The sequence below is a fragment of the Hemiscyllium ocellatum genome, chromosome 9 (genome assembly GCF_020745735.1).
Source record: "Hemiscyllium ocellatum isolate sHemOce1 chromosome 9, sHemOce1.pat.X.cur, whole genome shotgun sequence".
Lineage (NCBI taxonomy): Eukaryota > Metazoa > Chordata > Chondrichthyes > Orectolobiformes > Hemiscylliidae > Hemiscyllium > Hemiscyllium ocellatum.
Genome location: NC_083409.1, coordinates 75,693,253 through 75,713,436, shown reverse-complemented (window position 1 = coordinate 75,713,436; position 20,184 = coordinate 75,693,253). Strand labels below are relative to the sequence as shown.

Genomic DNA, 20,184 nt, shown 5'->3' with positions numbered 1-20,184 from the left:
GGTGAGGGCCCATGGTGTTCAAGGTGAGCTACTGGTATGGATTGAGGATTGGCTGTCTGACAGAAGGCAGAGAGTTGAGATAAAAGGTTCTTTTTCGGAATGGCAGCCGGTGACAAGCGGTGTCCCGCAGGGTTCAGTGTTGGGGCTGCAGCTGTTCACATTATATATTATTAATCTGGATGAAGGGACTGGGGGCATTCTAGCAAAGTTTGCCGATGATACGAAGTTAGGTGGACAGGCAGGTAGTACTGAAGAAGTGGGGAGGCTGCAGAAGGATCTAGACAGTTTGGGAGAGTGGTCCAGGAAATGGCTGATGGAATTCAACGTGAACAAATGCGAGGTCTTGCACTTTGGAAAAAAGAATAAACGCATAGACTACTTTCTAAACGGTGAGAAAATTCATAAAGCCAAAATACAAAGGGATCTGGGAGTGCTAGTCGAGGATTCTCTAAAGGTAAACATGCAGGTTGAGTCCGTGATTAAGAAAGCGAATGCAATGTTGTCACTTATCTCAAGAGGGATGGAATATAAAAGCACCGTTGAGCTACTGAGACTTTATAAAGCTCTGGTTAGGCCCCATTTGGAGTACTGTGTCCAGACTGGCACTGGAACGTGTCCAACGGAGATTCACACGGATGACCCCTGGAATGGTTGGTCTAACATACGAGGAACAGCTGAGGATCCTCGGATTGTATTCATTGGAGTTTAGAAGATTAAGGGGAGACTTAATAGAAACTTACAAGATAATACGTGGCTTGGAAAGGATGGACGCTAGGAATTTTTTTCTGTTAGGCGAGGAGACTAGGACCCGTGGACACAGCCTTAAAATTAGAGGGGGTCAATTCAGAACAGAAATGCGGAGACATTTCTTCAGCCTGAGAGTGGTGGGCCTGTGGAATTCATTGCCGCAGAGTGCAGTGGAGGCTGGGACGCTAAATGTCTTCAAGGCAGAGATTGATAGATTCTTGCTGTCTAGAGGAATTAAGGGTTACGGGGAGAATGCTCGTAAGTGGAGTTGAAATGCCCATCAGCCATGATTAAATGGCGGAGTGGACTCGATGGGCCGAATGGCCTTACTTCCACTCCTCTGTCTTATGGTCTTATGATCTTATGGATACAGACAGTTTATAGGGAGATATTGATAGGTTAAGTAAGTGAGCAAAAAGTTGGCAAATGGAGTATAAATGTGGGAAATTGCGAATTTGCTCATTTTGCAAGGGAGAATGAAAGAACAGAATATTACTTAAATGGAGTGAAATTGCAGAAAGCTGTGACACAATGGGATTTGGGGGTACTTGTGCACAAAACACAGAAAGTTAGCACACAGGTACAGCAGAAAATCAGGAAGACTATGGAATGTTGGCCCTTATTTCAGACAGTTGGAATGTAAGAGTCGGGATTTCTTACAGCAACTGTAGAAAGTGCTGGTGAGACCACAGCTGGAGTACTAAGAGCCATTTTGGTCTCCTTATTTAAGGAAAGATATAGTTTCATTGGGGGCAGTTCAGTGAATGATGATATGTGGTATGGAGGGATTGACTTATGAGTAGAGGCTAAACGGGTTGGGACTCTATTCACTGGAGTTTAGAAGAATGTGAGATGATCTCAATGAAGCATATAAGATTCTTAAGGGGCTTGAGCAGGGTCATAGAGTTGTACAGCACGAAAACAGACCTTCCAGTCCAACTCATCCGTGCTGACCAGACATTCCAATCTGACCTAATTCCAGCTGCCAATGCTTGGCCCATATCCCTCTAAATAATATATCCATCCAAATGCCTTTTAAATGTTGCAATTGTACCAGCCTCCACCACTTCATCTGGCAGATCATTCCATACACGTATTACCCTCTGCATGAAAAAGTTACTCCTCCGGTCTTTTTCCAATCTTTCGCCTCTCATCTTAAACCTATCGAGTCTAGTTTTGGACTCCCCACCTTAGGAGAAAGAGTTTGTCCATTTGCCCTCTCCATGCCCCTCATGATTTTATAAAGCTCTATAAGGTCACCCCTCAGCCTCTGATGCTCCAGGGAAAAAAGCCCCAGCCTATTCAACCTCTCCCTATAACTCAAACCCTCCAGTCCCAGCAACATCCTTGCAAATCTTTTCTGTACCCTCTCAAGTTTTAAACATAACTTTCCTACAGAAGGGCGACCAGAATTGTATGCAGTATTGTAAAAGCGGCCTCTCATGGGAGAGCCGAGGACAAGAGGCCCTAGTCTCAGAATAATGGGGCACCAATTTAAGGCTGAGATGAGAAGAAATTTCTTCTCTGAGGGTTGAGAGTCTTTGGATCTCCTTGCCACAGACAGCTGTGAGGATAGAGTCCTTGTGCATATTTAAGGGTGAGATTGGCAGATTCTTGATCAGTAGGCAAATCAAGGGTTACAGGGAAAAAGCAGGAAAGTGGATGTGAGGAATGTCAAATAATCCTCCTGAATGGCAGAGCAGGCTCCTGGGCCTATCCCGGTTTCTATTTCTTAGAGTCTTAATGTCATCTGAACAAACAAGACTGAGTTACAGGCTATAAATCTTTTCCCTATTAAGCATGATTATAGAATCATAGAATCCCTATAGTGTGGAAACAGGCACTTCAGCTCAACCCAGTCCTCACTGAAAGGTAATAGGATTAGCTCTACATTTCTGTAAAGCCAAGGTCGAATGTTATATTTCTAGCTATAACGTCAATGGGAAAAAAAAAGATTTTTTTCTCCGGTAGGTAGAAATATTCATACTGTGTAGTGACACTCCAATTCCATTAATCTTTTCCACTGAGTTTCTGAAACATGTGACATCATTTTGGAACGCCAAGAGCGGGAATCTTTCTATGTCTGGAAGGGAAAATGATTCAACTGTGCTTCAGGCACATCTTCATGCTTGGCACTGAGTGACACTAGATGTAAGTCAACTTCTCATTTTCCAAATCATATTTTTGCTATCCAGGAAATTAGGAGCTGGGAGATGGGGAAGACTTTCAGAAGATTCATTTTCGATAACTTCTTGGCTGTTTCTTTTCAGCCAACTTCTCCCCTTTACGAAAACATTTGGCTTCTAATTAGGCATGCTGCCAAAACCCTCTAGTAGCTCAGTTATGCTGTGAGCTTTGGCAACGAGTGTCACATTGTGTAACATAAGAGCCACAATACTTCCACCTGACATCTGTAAGTGTACACTTTACAGCAGGATTGCAATCAGGAGCTGGATCCCAAGTTGCTAGCCCGTCTCTAACCTGGTGGCACTGAACCAACTAAACGACATCCAATGGAGATGAGCTAATGCAGCAAGAATCGAGGCTCAATTCTGGAAGATTCCATGACTGAACAGCTCACTTACTCACTCAATAAACTCATACATCCATTGGCAAACAGCTTCAAAGAAAATCAGTAGGCCTGGTTTGAATATTCACAAGCAATAACACGACTGAACATTTCCAAAAGAACAACTGCATGCAAAACGTGGGCTACTTTTTTTGTAGATGCAGCAACAGCTACTGTTCCTTCTTTGTGAGGTCTTCATGAAAACGCTGCAACAACACAGCGTGGTCTGTCTTTGTCATTTGATCATCCAAACTAGCACTTTGTTACGTAATAACACAGAAACTGCTTTGTTTCTTTTTAAGTTTCCTTTGTCATGCAGCACAACAGTTGAGTCAAAAATAATCTGTTTGTCATGCAATAAAGTCCAGATGGTTGCCTAACTGCATATTATCAACAATCATGGAACTGTATCATAGGTCAAAGGGTTCTTTAGTCATTCCACACAACAAAAACCTAAGTATAGCACAAAGGATCCAGCAGCAGAATTCAGAAAATGTATTTCTACTGAAAAAGGATTATGGGGGTAGCATTAAAAGGAATTTTAAATGGGTGGAAACAACTTCTTAAACTGCAATAAACCTGAAGTTTCACTTAACTCAAGTCAATGACAGTCTTGTTGTCAGCCAGGTGTACCTTGTATCCTGATGTATCCTGGCTGGCTGTTCTGTGAAAATATCTGGGAGCTCAGATATACCTACATTATTATGTTCTGCAGGTAGAAGGCTAATTTAATTCAAAGACAAGTGTGAGGAACATTCCCCTCTGCTGTGGGCCTGTCCAACAAACTATCATTTTGTACAATTAGCGGACCATTAAATACACAAATTTAATGATCTATTGTACAGACAGAAGTCTAGCAGGGAACTACTTATGTTGACCGAAAATAAACAGCTGTTCAAATGGGATAATAGGTTGATCACTTAAAAGCTTTTTTTTTAAACATTGTTTTATTTATCCCGGGTCCAGAAAAGTGAACTGTGCAAGTAAAACCATCAGGTTGGCATTTAGCAAATTTAAAAGCTGTAGGCACTTCCTTCTTCCAAGAAAACAGTATGAACTGTTGTTCATAATCATTGCTTTGGATAAAGTTATCAAACAATCTACCTTATGTTTATATATAAAGTAAGTCAATGTAAGAATAAAGTGCTTCAAAACAAATGATTATTCAGAATTTGCTCTTCCTGACAACCGGTATTTCACAATTGTGGCTGTATTTCTGACTAATATTCTGATCATAGTTGACAATCAAAGTTAATTTGATGATGATAATTGATTTTGTAGAGAATCCCTTGCAATGCTTTCTTTTCCTGCTCTAGCATCATTCCCTCTTGTGTCTCCCATGGGTCTATCTTTGGCTCATTGGTGACATCCAAGGATACTGCCTTAGTTTTGTCATGCACTGACATCTACCTGTACCGCACCGTCAACTCTCTTAATTCCTTCACTGTTGCTAAACTATCAGGCTACTTAACCAGCATTTAAGCAGAAATGTCTTCCCATTAAATTTTGAGAAGACTGAAGTAATTGCTTTTGTTCCTCACTCTAAACTCCATTTCTTAACTAATGACACCATTTTTCATCCTGGCATGAGTCTGCGATTAAGTGGTTCGTTCAAAATCTTGTTGTCACACTTAATTGTAAAATAAGCGCCTACTCTCACTTCTGTGCCATTGCAAAGATGATCAGTTCCACCTCCATCATATAAGAAATAGGAACAGGAGTAGGCTGTTTGGCCTCTCAAGCCTGCTCCACCATTCATGGTTAATCTGGCATTCCTTGTGCCCTTTCTCTATAACCCTTGATTCCTGTACTAATGAAGAATCTATCAATCTCAGCCTTCAATATACATAAGGACTCTGTCCCCTCAGCTCTATGTAGTAAGGAGTTCCAAGGACTCTCAGCCCTCTGTGACATGACCTTCCTTCTCATCCTTAAACTGGCACCCCCTTTATTCTGAGACTATTAGGGGAGACATCCTCTCAGCATTTACCTCATCAAGCCCCTAAAGAATCCTAGGTTCTAAAGAATGACTTTGCCTCTGTATCACTTCTTCAACTGCTGAAGCCCACTTTCCTGTCATTGTTACCTCTCGATTTACCTATTTCAACACACTGCTGGCCCACATTCTATCCCAGCATTCCACAGAAACCCAACTTTCCTGTACCAAGATCCATTCTTCTCCCTGTGCTTGCTGCTCTACATCAGTACCTGGCCAATCAAAGTCTGGATTTTGATATCCTATGCAACATGGCTTAAGAGCAAGAGTGGGTCATTTGATCCTTTGAGATTGCTCTCCAATTCAATAAGAACAAGGCTGATCTGATTTCATAGTGTTCCTGACCTAGTTTCCTGTCTGCCCTTTACTCCTTTCTCTATCAAAAATCTATCAAATTCAGTCTTGAATAAATTTGACGATTCGGTCTCTGCTGCTTTGTGCAGAAGAGAGTAAAAGATTGTCTCAGAAAGAAACATTTTCTTTACCTCCATCTTAAAGGACAGACCCTTTTTTTATTGTCATCCTTGTTTTCAAGTCCATTTACGGTCTCACTCTCCCCCATTTCTATAACCTTCTCAATCCAACAATCTATTGAAATATCTGTGGTCCTCTGACTCTGTCCTCCTATAAGTTCCCAATCCTAATTACTCCACCTTTGGTGCCTTTAGTTGTCCAGTAACCAAGCACTGGTATTTCCTCCCTATACCTCTCCACTTCTCTATCTCACTTTCTACTCTTTAAGACAGTTCTTAGACAGGATGGTTTGATGGACGTCCTTGGTCATTTGACTTGGCTTGGTGGTATGCCTTGTTTTATTCTGCTCTTTAGGATGTTTTAAGATGTTAAGAGTGATCTCTCTACACAAGTTCTTGTTGTAGTCATGAACGTGTGCTGAAATACTTCCTCCAAATGAAAATGAAAACTGCTCTAAATAATTAGAAATAAAACAACAAAAACTGGTATGCTGGAAGACATAGCTCTTGAAAATAATCAATTACAGGCAATTATAATTCTCTAATATTCAGCTCTATTCAGCTACCCTTCAGTTGTCTCAGTGTATTTAGTGTATTTAGCTTCCCTTTCTATCTTCTCTAGTCACCTGTATTATCACAAAGAATTTAGCTATATTTCTCATCCCTTCCTCATTTCAATTGGCATGTTCAGCTCCCAATTGTATGCTAATGACACCCAAATATATGACTGCGCAAAGTTTCGGTCCATCTCTGTGCGATAATGCTGTTTTAATTACATTATGGATAAACCAAACTTTCCAAGCACAGTTAACGTTTCGAATCCCGTGACTCTACTTCAGTCTGTGCTCGCTGATCTCAGTTCCACAAATTAATTGTTCCTTACGTACTCTGTCCTGACCCTTCATGATTTTAAATACTTCTTATCAACCAACCCTCCATTTTCTGTTCTTCAAGGAAAATCATCCCAAATCCTCCAATGTTTCCAAGCAATGGAAATTCCTCATCCTTGGAAGAATTCTCATGAATATTTTCTTCATTCTGTCTAATGCTTTGACATCCTTCATCAAGTGCGAAGCCCAGAACAGGATGCAATATGCCCATTGAGGCCAATATTTTATATAGGTTTAACATGACTTCCGAGGCTTTGTACACTATGCTCTATTGATACAGAACAGGAATAAAGCCTGATAAGCTTGATTAACAGCTCTCTTGTTAAAGTCTTACCACTTTCAATGATTTATGCACATGTGCATTCAAGCCCCCCGCTTCTGTACTTTCTTTCAAATTGTACCCTTTGTTTTGTAATCTTGTTCTTCTGTCAAATTAAATAAGTTCACACTTCTCTGCACTAAAATCCATCTGCCACTTGTCAACCCAACCTGTCAGTGTCCTTATGAAATTCCACACCAACTTCCTCATGGTTCACAATACTTCCAGGTTTTATATCATCTACAAATTTTGACAATGTGTTGTCTATATCTTGGTCACAGAACAAAGCCTGCAGCCAGCAGGTAATTGCATGTTAAGTGTTTGTTGAACTAAGAATTATTGTATAACAATGAATAGGTGCCATCCATTTTGCCCCTGAATATGTATGTAATAGAAGATTGAGGTATGTATCTCTGAAATTTGAGTTATTTCTTGAAGCAAGTCTAGGTTTAAAGTTGCACTACGAAAACAAAATTATGGAATGAAAATCAACTGTGGACAAAGCATTCAATTTTGGCATAACTTTGTCATTAGCCACGTTAAGCTTCACTCATTTCAGATATACAATTTAACTCATTCTCCCACAAACTACCTTCAGCTGGCAATACAAGACTGACACACTTGTTCCATGGCATACTAATAATACAGAAGAGCTGAAAAGCATTTTTTTAATATAAAATGAGTCGTTTGTCAATCAGAAATGTTTCATTTTTAGACAGTTCCTACAGCAATTCGAATTTTCTGAAAATTTGCTACCACAATATCTTGCATGTACATTCCACCTTTCCCAGAGAAAAGCCATTCCAAATATTTTTCATAGAAATGTTTGCAGACATAAAACAATGGACAAATCGGAATTAGAAGATTCCTCAGTCTTGCTCAGAAAGAGACTTTACATTCACTCCATTCACCCTTTCTTCCGTTCCTTTGCTAGAAGTATTACCACCTGCTTTGCATTCAACATACCCCAGCCAACTAAGGAAAGAAACAATGTGGTCATTCTTTGCCTGGATCCAGCTTAATTATATAAAATGTGATGATATAGATTACATGACTTAAAATGTACTGCTTTGACAAATAAGTACTTCAAGACAAATCAGAATGCCCAAACTTGGTACACCGGTGAACATTTACAAATCAAACACACTCAAATGCTACTTGTATGTGAAGTCTTCTTGGTAAAATGTTGTCCCCTCCCAACAAGAAAAGGATTGTTGAGTTAATTCCTTTAAAAGCAGCATTTCTGCTTAAACAGATTGAATGTCACATCTGCAGGTACCATTTTACACAAATCCGCTGTGACTCATATACTTCTGGATATCTAAAAATAAGGTTTATATATTGAAAATAGCTCTGAATCTGTGTAAAGACCAACAAAGAGTCTATTGTAACCATCTGCTATCTAAGACAGTTACAGAAATACCTCAAATCACCAGATTATGAAAAAAAATGAATCTGCCAAGGAAGTTTCATAATACAGAAAAAGAACATTGGCTTCCTACCTGGTGCAGTTTGCATTTCAGCCAGGCTTCCAGTCATAATAAGTGCCTCAATGATTTTAATGTGGTGTTCTGGATTCACATCAGCACTGAAAACAAATATAAGCAGCATTTAACATTTCTGCATACATTCATCTTGGTAGAATGTCTGGTTGGAAGACAATTTACAACATTTGGCCTGACATAAGCATTCTGAGAATTCTTCCCACTGACTCCAATCTCCCAAACAGTAAAGTGTTTAATAAATAGACATCAAGAATTAGATGTGGAAACACTGCAACTCATGGATAGAAATTCAAATAAACCCATTCTTCCCACAGCTTCCTTTGCTGTTTCAGAACTGCTGACAAAGGTTTAAAATTTCATGCCAGCACAGAAATGTGCAATGAGCATGTTTCATTAATCTATGCTGTGCTTTGTGGTGTACCATGCAAACCACTGAAAGCTGCATGGAGGTAGCTAGTCCTCAAATTCAGAACATTTGCTGACCATCTAATTTCTGCAGATGTTTTCCCCTGTTGCCATTTCAACCAAAGTGATTAGAAATAGAAATGTACCAAACTTAACTTTGGTTAACTCATGACCACTTGCACCACACTCACCAACCACCATTCTCCCTCCTGTACTGCAAGTCTTCCATTCCTCCTGTAGACTAAAAGCCTTGAAAGACTATTCTTTGCAGGGCATCTTGATTTACCTTGTACTTTTTCCTACTCTTTCCATATTTCAAGATGTTTCAAAATCTGGGTGCTTCCCCCCCTCAATAATGTTTCTCAATTTAACAACCACACAAACTCATCCATAGAATCTTCTTTTTACAGCTCATGAAAATTGCTGACAGCCTGGAACATAACAGCACTACAATGAACTGATGCAGAGAGATTTTTTCAGAAGATAAACTAAAATTCTCACACTTCAGTAAGCTGCAAGGAAATATCTCATGCCCTGACTGCAGCTTTTTGCAAATGCCTATGGCAGATAAGATCACCGCCGTCAATCCTCTGTCCCTCTGTCATAAGGCAGAGGTTAACCCACCCGCATTAGTCTCTTTTTGATAGCAGCGTGGTCCCTTAGTATACAACATAATCCTACTTTCATTGCTGCACAGACATTTGTACCATGCACAACTTCCTGCAATTAATAGAAAAACCACCTGGATCTGCTGAAAGAAGAGATTATTTGCTATTTACCTTGTATGGTGGTTCCAAATAAAATTAACATCCAAAAGTACTAAAAATATGGAAAACTAATTTCAAAAGAATGTTTCAGAAAACCTGTTTTACATAGTGGTTTATTGTCAATTCACACATCTATCACTGCACAATACACAAACACAGTTGATGGATGATAATCAGTGATACATCAACACTTTTACTTGCAGCTTCATTATTGACACAGACCGCCCATAACATTTATTCCCTGCAACTTTTCCCTGACTATAGCATATTTACAACACCCAACAACAGTGTTATAATGAGAATTCTCGATATTACCCCTCAGAATCAAAGAAGCACCATGGAATCTGGAGTGTAAATCAGGACATCAAAGAAATGTTGGCACTTTTCATGCAGTTTGAACGAAGTGAAAATGTAATAACCAAATATAATTAGAATGTGCAATCTTAGAAAAAATATTGTGTGACTAACACCTTGTTCTTTTGTCTGATTGTGACCATATCAGCATGCACCTAATGCTTTACACAATTGATCAGCATTTTCCAGGCCTTTCCCCAGCACTTTCCTGACACCTGACTATGTGAGAGTAACTATGCCAATGTCACGTCATGTTGCTGACATAAATTATTTCAAATTCAGCATAGTTAAAACCCTTTTATTTCAGTGGCTTCACAATAAAAAGTAACTAAATTAAAACCTCAAACTTACACACTGTTAGTTCTTGAATTATCATACCCTGTTAGAAGATTGAATGTTTACCACTCTTGTGCCTAATGTTAGCTCACTATTAATGCATTAATCGAATGATGTCATAAATCTGCAGTTTGATCAAGTCCACTATCTACCCATAAAAAGATTGATTTAAGTGTATTGCCTTGTTCCTTAGATTTAGCGCTCAAAACAAAGCAGAGAATCATGATAGAGCACATATCTCTTTGGCACTCGTGATTCTGTGAAATTTACAGTCCCAACTGTGCCTGGTACTGCTGAGATTGCTAAAGCCACTGGTCAAGCTGATTTGCCTGCAGCTCTTGAGGATGAAATTTCTTCCTAGTGTGAAGTGGAAATCTCACTCGCACCTGCTTAAAGCCATAGGCAGTGAGTTATCGCTGGGGACTTGTTTAATAAGGGTTGACCATAAGGGTCTGCCCAAAATCTACTGGTCTTCCAGAACAAGGACTAAAATACAAGATGCTGTCGTGACTCCAACAGAAATGTTATAGTCTGTACTATCAGTCATTTTGTGATCAGTGTCTCGATGACCTTCTCTCTGGGTTTTAAAGATTCACTTCCATTGCTGTGACACAACCAGCGGATTTTGGGCACCACCTCCCACCACACCCCCCCCCCCTCCCAAAACCACCAACCCCTTCCATTCATGAGCCTCCATTAGCATTCATTCGACACTGGCAGCTCAACAATCACATCGAGGATGCAGCCATGAAAGGTTTCAGCTGGCTTCCTTGGGCAGATGATGCCATTGTTCCACCCACCATCTGGTCCTGATGTGCACCCAAAAAAAAAGAAATTGCTCTCATGGAATTTATCCAAAGCTTGACCCTAAACATAATCCTGATCAGCTGAAGGAATGAAGTTCAGATGGAGTATTCTGATCTTCAAGCCTGAATTCCTAAAATGTACGACCGTTGCACAGAAGTTTATCCTGAGATCATTTGTTCGTAAAGTCTACCTCAGCTTTTCTCAGCAAATTAGTTCCATGTTTATCGGGATTCAAACTGTGCAGCTAAACAAAACCACCCTGAGGATATGCTACAGAAATCGTTCTGCACTCTCCCAGCATTGTCTACTCATAAATAAGCCTTTGATAAAGATTACATTGATTTATGTTTCCAAAGACATTTACCTTGATAGCGAATGCCTGAACAAGACATCACTGAAGATTTCACCAAGAAGCCTTGGTGTGAGATTGTTTACAGCTTCATTCTGGCACACTCTACAGAAGTGCTTCACCAGATATCTCAGAATAAGGCAGTGTTGCTGGGGCAGGCTGGGAGATTCCACAATTCTTCTGATTTGTTGGACACATTCATCAAGGTTCTGGATTTCTGAATAAAATAAATGAGATTTTGTTAGGTCCTACCTTTAATATGGGCATGTAGCGTGCAACATACATATACTGTGCCATCCCCTAACTTAGGAGGGCACAAGAACCTGTAATTTCACAAACATAGGAAGAAATTTTACAGAAATCCTCCGGGTACATTTGTGGTGGTCAGGGCTGTGGGGGAACATGTAAAATTGTATGGCTGGCTCATCCACAAACTTCCCACCCAACCCTGAATTGTCCTTCACCTCCTAGACTCCATAATCTGACTCTGCAACTCCCTCCTTGCCCCTGCCTGAGCTTCCTGGTCTTGCATGCCCAAAATTCCCAAAAATGCCTTAATCTGGCATTCATGTTTTCTTCCCAGGGATCCCTTCACAGTCCCAGCAGTAGCCACTGCTTGCTTGTGGCGCTGCTGGGATCACTGAGCTTTTAGGCAATCAAATGATCCCCGAGGGGAGGATGTCTCATTCTCACCTCATTGTGGATACCCCCAGAACATTGTTGCTGCAGTGCTACCTTTACCTTTCTAATGAATGGGGGAACGACTACTAATACTACTTTCCTCTTCCCGCCCCCTGGAAAACCCTTTGAATATAAGCAGTGCTTTGGGCAGATGCTTAACAAAAAATCCAAGGATGGGAGAAAATTAACCTCCAACAGTAGATCACACAGGAACACATTTTTCAATATATTATTGACATTGGCAAAGACATTGAACAGAATAGATATCACATCCTGAATGGGTAAAAAGATGCTTTATGTAGGAAAGACTACAAAGGGCTACAAGCACAAAGCACTGAAACAAACAAAACAACGTCACCTCCATTAACTGTGCTTTCATGATTAAGTCAGATGGCACAGGATAAAGATTTGAACAAGATATTGCACTGAAAGCAACTCCTTTTGCTATGTGTCACTTAAACTATCCAAGTAAGATTCAGTTACAGTCTTGGAATCAACTCAGTCACTCTCCAGCTTAATGAAGAAATCTATCACGTTGTGGTCACTGTTCCCCAAGGGGCCTAGCACAGATAGATTGCTAAGTATTTCTTTTGCATTACACAATCAAGGATGTGATGTTCTCTCGTTGGTTCTTCAATGTATTGATCCAGAAAACCATTGCATACACACTCTAGGAATTCCTCCTCTCCAGCATTGTTATTGACTTGATTTGCCCAATCTACATGCAGATTAAAGTCACCCATAGATACAGCTGTCGCTCTATTATTTGCACCTCTAATTTCCTCTTTAGTGCTTCCCTTAACATTACCATTACACTTTGGGGGCCTATTTATAACTCCAACTTTTGTTTTCTGCTCCTTGGTGTTGCTAAGCTCTACACATACAAATTCCACTTCATGATTACATTAATGTCCTCTATGCCAGCAATTCCACCTCATTTTCATCTTTGTCCTTTCTAAAAAATTAATGCTCCTGGATATTCAGTTTCTATTCCCTGGTCACCCTCCAGCCATATCTCTATAACTCCAACCATAACATAACCATTTTGTCTGTTTGCGCAACTAATTCATCTCCTGTATAGCAAATGCAACATAATGAAATAATCTTTACTTGCTGGATAACTGAAGCTTCAATAACACTCAAGACACTTGACAGCATCCAGGACAAAGCAGCATGCTTTACTGACACGTCACCCACCACATTCAACACTTGCTCCTATTACTGCTGATGCACAGTAGCAGCAATGCATATCATTTTTAAGAATGATAGAAACTCACCCAGGCTTTTTCAACATCATGTTTCAACCTGCAACTATTATCGACAGCAGATACATGGGAGAAACACCACCCATGAGCTCCCCTCGATGTACATATCATAAAGAGTTGGAAATATCTCACCGTTCCTTTACCTCGCTGGATCAGAAGCCTGGATCTCTCTCCCTAATGGCAGTGTTGACCTACCCACACTCAAGGATGCAGCTGTTCAAGAAGGCAGCTCATCAATATGTTCTGAAGGTCAATTGGGAATGGGTAATAACTGTTGGTCTAACTTGTGATATCTACATCTCCTGAATGAATAAAAGAAGGATATTAGGATGTTAATTTTTAACCAATGAGGAGGTTGACCTCCAGCAGCTTGTGAAGAAGGTATAGATAAGAATAGCTCTAAGAAGGGAATTCCAGAATAAGAGATCTGAGCAGCTGAAGCCATGGCTGCCATGGAGGAAGAGTGACGTCAGATTCAGAACGAAGAAGCCCTTTCGGGTTGGGACTTGGGCTAAAGGTTGTTGGGCTGGAGCAGAAAAGAGAAAAAGGATGTGTCAAAATCATAAAGAATTTAATAGATAGTGTAATAATTGTATATTTGAGGGGTAGATGGATCATAGGCCCACATTGATTAGCAGAGACAGGGGTATTGAACTGTTTCAATTTGTAGCAGAACAGGATGTAGTAAATAGCCTTTGAATGATCAGAGATTTGTACAGATGAGAAGATGGCCAGGGAAACATCGAATAGTCAAGAGGGACATAATGAAAACATGATTAAAGCAGGGACAGATGTTTCGGAGGTGAACAGAGACCATCTCTGTGGATTAACCTTGTGAGAATTGTTCTCAATAATAACAAATTTAAATTAATAATATGATAGACAATGATGCATTCTTGTCACATTAATAATTTTTCCTTAGAGTGAGTGATCTGTAAATGACTGTAGTAAGCAGAGTGGAACAGTTAAGAATATAAGGGAAGCAACACTAGAAAAGGCCATGAAAGTATAAATATCCTGAACGGAAAACCTCAGCACTAAAGCCCGTACTTTTTCTTATCAAGATTCAGAAATAAAATGAAACTTCATTATATCTACAGATAATATTAGATAACCAGAGGGAGGGCACTGCCTAAATTAGTTTATCAGAATACAATGTTTAATTCAGCCTTTCTAACAATTGGTATGTATGTTACCAGATTTTTTTTTCCATTTGAAGTGAAAATGCAGGACAGTCATCTCCCATTAATGATTGCATGTGACATCACAACTAGTCAGACTGCATCGGCTGAAGCCAGTGAAGAGATTGTTAATTTGAACATTGAACTGTTACAGCTTCCTCAGCCATATGAATAAAACGTATGCTATGAAGCCCCATTTACACTCCAGGATGGATTTAGTAAAATACAAAGTAAGCCTGCATGAGATTTACAAATGCAAAATTGTTTAAACATTGTCTTTAGCATATGTCTGATATTCTATTTGGTCAGGGTCTTTCTGACTTGAACCAAAATTGGGGATGTTCTTCACAGGGTAGTTTACAAACTGCTGTCATATATAGGATGGTTGTGCAGACTATGTACAGGGAGAAAGTGAGGTCTACAGATGCTGGAGATCAGAGCTGAAAATGTGTTGCTGGTTAAAGCGCAACAGGTCAGGCAGCATCCAAAGAACAGGAAATTCTACGTTTCGGGCATAAGCCCTTCATCATCAGGATTCCTGATGAAGGGCTTATGCCCGAAACATCGAATTTCCTGTTCCTTGGATGCTGTCTGACCTGCTGCGCTTTAACCAGCAACACATTTTCAGACTATGCACAGACCAGGATGACTAGACCAAGTGTCAAGCACAGAAACTGTTTATCTTTCTTTTCAACAGAAGTTGTCATTGGAGGAGCACAAGGAAACCCAGGAAGGATTACATTATTTCCAACAGGAAATCTATTAATTTGTGCCCACTTCATACGACAGAGTAATCTCTGTTGGTACTCTAGATATTAGTGGAGTTCCTATAAATACATACAGAAGTACTCCACACAAACTAATCACTACAATGATATTTACCTATTCTATTCCTATCTGACTTTAAGCTTATCTCTCAGTCCACCTACCCAATCTAATCTTTAATGTTAGTATGGTAAACACTGGAAGTGAATTCCACAGTGTCACCACTTGGTGTAAAGACCATAGAATCCTTACAGTGTGGAAACAGGCCATTTGGCCCAACAAGTCCACATTCACCCTCCAAAGAGTAACCCACCCAGACCCATTCTCCTACCCTATTACTCTACATTAGCCCCTGACTAACACACCTAAACCACACAATTTAGATTAGATTAGATTATTTACAGTGTGGAAACAGGCCCTTCGGCCCAACAAGTCCACACTGACCGCCGAAGCACAACCCACCCAGACCCATTCCCCTACATTTACCCTTGCACTTAAACACTACCGGCAATTTAGCATGGCCAATTCACCTGCACATCTTTGGACTGTGGGAGAAAACCTAAGCAAACATAGGGAGAATGTACAAACCCCACACAATTGGTATTGTAAGGCAGCATTGCTAACCACTGAGCCACCATGCCAGCCCTGGTTCTCCTGCTTTCTGTTCCACATCACGTTTAATGAATTTTGTGATGGCGACACCCTAATTTGAGACACATAGTCGATAAAAATCAGGGCATGTCTCGTTCTTTCTTGCCCACCTTATGTTACATTTTGTATCTCGGGATAATACATAATCGTTGCTACCAGGTGTTAATATTGTACAGTTGAAAATGTGTTGCTGGTTAAAGCACAGCAGGTCAGGCAGCATCCAAGGAATATTACCTTAATATTATACAGTACAGATTACAATTATTATGCAGAAAATCAGAACTAGTTTGGCTTTAACTGATTTATTCAATTAAAGATTTTCTACAATAAATGTTTAATACAAAAGAACGTGACTTAGCATACTCGTGTATTTTAATAAACTACTTGCGTCGTGTTGCAGAATAAGCAAGATGATTCTGCTGCTTCTACAGTTCATATGCATTAATGTAAACTCTGGGGGTAGTACCATCCCCAATGTCAACATAATTGAAAATAAAGCTCTCTGTTAGACAGTTGCTTTTTCGACCCTGTTTCACATTGCCATTTGGGAAGGTTTGGTGACCAGATGCATAGCTAAAAATAATGGCACATGTGTGAGCTTGTGCAAGAGCAGCTGCCTTTGTGTTGTTCTGACTGCTGTGGAATCTACACCACATAAGAACCCAGAGAATTTCAAGTACCGGAACCTGAGCTGGTATTATAGAAATACTTGCTGAAAAAATTTCAAAATATGCATAAAAACTAGTAACCATGTCTGGTACTAGCTCTGCTATAATGTGCGTTTTATCAACACAAATTAAAAATAATGCGACTGACCAATAGGGGGCACTGTTTCTAAAACACAAACTTTTAAAACGTGTGTTGACTATAATGCGATGCATCGCCAACACTAAGTGTTATTTTTATTGCGCGATTTTTATATAGCGCAAAGTCGTACTAGAATGCAATCATCACGTTACAGATGAACTGCCTGTACACGTTTACATTAGCTAAAAAGGTTTGGGAGTTGTGGTTACAGGAACATTAAGGTACAAACGTATAAAATTAAAATGGGAATTGAAGTCTGAATCCTGAATTGTAAAATTAACTGTGGCTTGCTACAGCACTCTTGAATCTGAGAGAGAAGATTCTTGGATCAAGCTTCACTCCAAAGATTTCAGCAAATAATTTAGATGAAAATTGCAATGCAGAACTGAGAACGTGGGTTGCCAAATTACATACTGAATCAAAGTTCTGTTTGCTTGTTAGGTGATTGTAAAGAACTTATTACAATATTTGAGGAAGAACTGGACAATGCACTCAATGGCTTGACCAATACTTGACTCAACTAAAACCATCAGAATAGATTAAGGCCGAAACTTTCACTCCCAAATCGGAATCACACTTCAGATAATTCTTGGTTATGTAAAACTGACTGGGGAGGAAATGTCCTGAGTGGTCTACCTATAGCTCTGGGGGGAGGGAGCAATTGTCAGTAAGAACTTTCCCACCTGTCACATCCAGAAACAGTTCAGAGGCAATCACAGGGGCTGCCAATTAGGGAGGCAGGTAGTAGGAAAGACTAATTACCATTTCCATAGAATCCCTACAGTGTGGAAACAGGGCCTTCTGGCCTGACAAGTCCACACCAACCCTCTGGGGAGCATCCCATCTAAATCCATTCCCCTGCCTTATTACTCTACGTTTACACTTAACTAACACATCCCAGAACACTATGGGCAATTTAGCATAGCCAATCGACTTAACCTGCACATCTTTGGATTGTGGGAGGAAACTGGAGCACCCAAAGGAAGCCCACACAAACAAGGGGAGAATGTGCAAACTCCACACAGACAGTTGCCCAAGGCTGGAATCGAACCTGGGTCCCCAGTGCTGTGAGGCAGGAGTGCTAGTCACTTAGCCACCTACCACCCCTACTTGCCTCAATCCAGTTATGCCTTCCTCCTATCCGGTGCCCCCCCCCCCCCCCCCAAACCCAGGTGCTTTGTAGCACCTATTCCAATTCAGTGCTAACTCACGCTAACCCATGCCCTCCATATACCATTTTTTGCCCTTTCACCCTTCGATTCAACTCATCCAGTACCTACCATAGGTAAACATCTGGAACCATGGTGTAACTAAATAAAACATAGTATCAATTGATTAATTCATTATTTTCAAGGAATGTTGATTCATGAAAAAAAATCCATATTTTGTCTATTGTTTGGTTTTAACGCGATGTTCTCTGACTGAAAGAAACATATGTACATATGAAACATATGTACATAATGCTGTAGACTTTGGTTTAACAAAAACATGGTAGGTTTTTGCAAATTAAATGAATATAAAATAGAATAAAACAAATTATTTACATATAACAGATTTAAATATTTCAATTTTAAAATATTACATGGTAAAGATATAATCCCATTAATCCCAAATGTAGCCCTCTATAGTACTCACATTAGAGAGAATTCCATTCTCCATTACCCCTAAATGGCTTCACTGAACTGTGGCTTCAGCACTCTTCAATCTGACAGCCTTTTACTGCAGTCTTCATTCAACTGAACCAAACACTTATTGCCTGGAGCCTTCATTGCACTCCTTATACTGAAGTAACCCAATTTTTAATAATCCTATAAAATCTTCTCCCTTTTTCAGGAGCAACAGCTTTACATATCCAGCTTCAACAAAGGATCCTGGAGAACTGCCAAACTGAAATGAAAGAAAACTTTTTCTAAACCGTTCCTAAAGAATGAATAACAATCTTTGACCTTCTGAACTGGAGGTTAATGCATTACTACTTATTGTATTTCTGTATTTTTCTAATTTATTACTGGATTTTTTTTATTTTTCTATTTTTTTCTTAAAAATTTATACTTAAGAATCTGTACTTAGGTATGCTTGGTATCTAAGATGGCGCCATAAGTGGTGACTTGTACATTTTTCACTGTACTCATGTGAGTACATGTGATAATAAGGCTAATTCTGATTCTCATTCACTAGTAAAATTCTCCCAAAGTAAATGAAAACTTATTCTCCAGTAAGTCTTTCTTTCACTGTGTTTTAAAGAAATCACAATAGCTATGGAAACACAAGTTAATTATTGATCCCTTTCCAGCACACAGTAAACCCAAATGCCACTAGTTCAACTTAAAAAACTACAAACTCCAAATTAAAATCTACAGAAGTCACATACCTTACATCACATTTTGCTGACACAATCGCAATGGTTGCACATCTACAATGAGATGTTGGATGCAAGTCACTTTGAAAATTCTGGGCGTGGGTTAAGAAATTTTACAAATGCACCTTAAGATTTATATGGTGTTTTACAACTAAAATGATGGTCATTCTCATCCAAAGGCTGAGCTCTATCCTGATACTAATTTCAGAAACTTGAAGGCATCCTCTCAGGTAATTAACTCAAGTAATCCATACACTTCAACAGCAAGGTCAAGCTGCCAATTAGACAAGAGCATGTACAGCACCTGATTGAACTAAAATTATAGGTAATAGCTTGACTTGATAAATTGCTGTTAATAGAGCACTCCGCATCATTGCAAGCCTTCTCCAGTAATGTCTACCCTGTTCATGAAGAACCAACTCCAATGAATGGGCTATTGCATCTGAAGCACTCGGTCAATTCTCTTCTCTCAGCTCTCCCTTGGCTCATGGACAAAGGGCAGCTAAAGGAAAAGGCTTGAAGATATGCTCAAGGCTATCCTAAAACATGGTGGCATTGATACCACTGACTGGGAAGTGACCTCTTGGTACGGTACCCCCAACCCATCAAGGCACAAGATACTCGGAGGCTCAGTAACTTGACAGCAGTGGAACAGTGGCAACGGAGGGGAGACATCTGGCTGTGAATGTCATTTTTTAAACAAAAATCTGGCCCCACTGCATAAAAACTCGTGGATCTAAAAGCGAGCCTTTCTGTCATCTGAGAACACACTCTCCTCAATTCCGAGGGACTGCCAACAACTATAAAGAAAATGAAGGACACAGGTAGGATATCCCCTTCACACATCAAAACCCATTCCAGTTAGTTAGGTGTGGATGACTTTACCCTTAGAATCTCACATCGAGATTCCTTTCTTAAGATCACCTTCTTAATAGGCACACATGACTCATCCATGTGA

At 39.8% G+C, this 20,184-nt stretch overlaps 1 protein-coding gene across 1 annotated transcript in view; it reads right to left on the bottom strand.

Annotated features, from left to right (window-relative positions):
* pik3r3b (phosphoinositide-3-kinase, regulatory subunit 3b (gamma)) overlaps positions 1–20,184 on the bottom strand; it is a 558,098-nt gene that overhangs the window by 207,598 nt on the left and 330,316 nt on the right. The window contains exons 6-7 of the mRNA XM_060830478.1: positions 11,533–11,734; positions 8,497–8,582 (exon numbers count right to left, since the gene is read on the bottom strand). Coding sequence (XP_060686461.1) covers positions 8,497–8,582; positions 11,533–11,734 — 288 coding nt within the window. The remainder of the gene's footprint in view (positions 1–8,496; positions 8,583–11,532; positions 11,735–20,184) is intronic.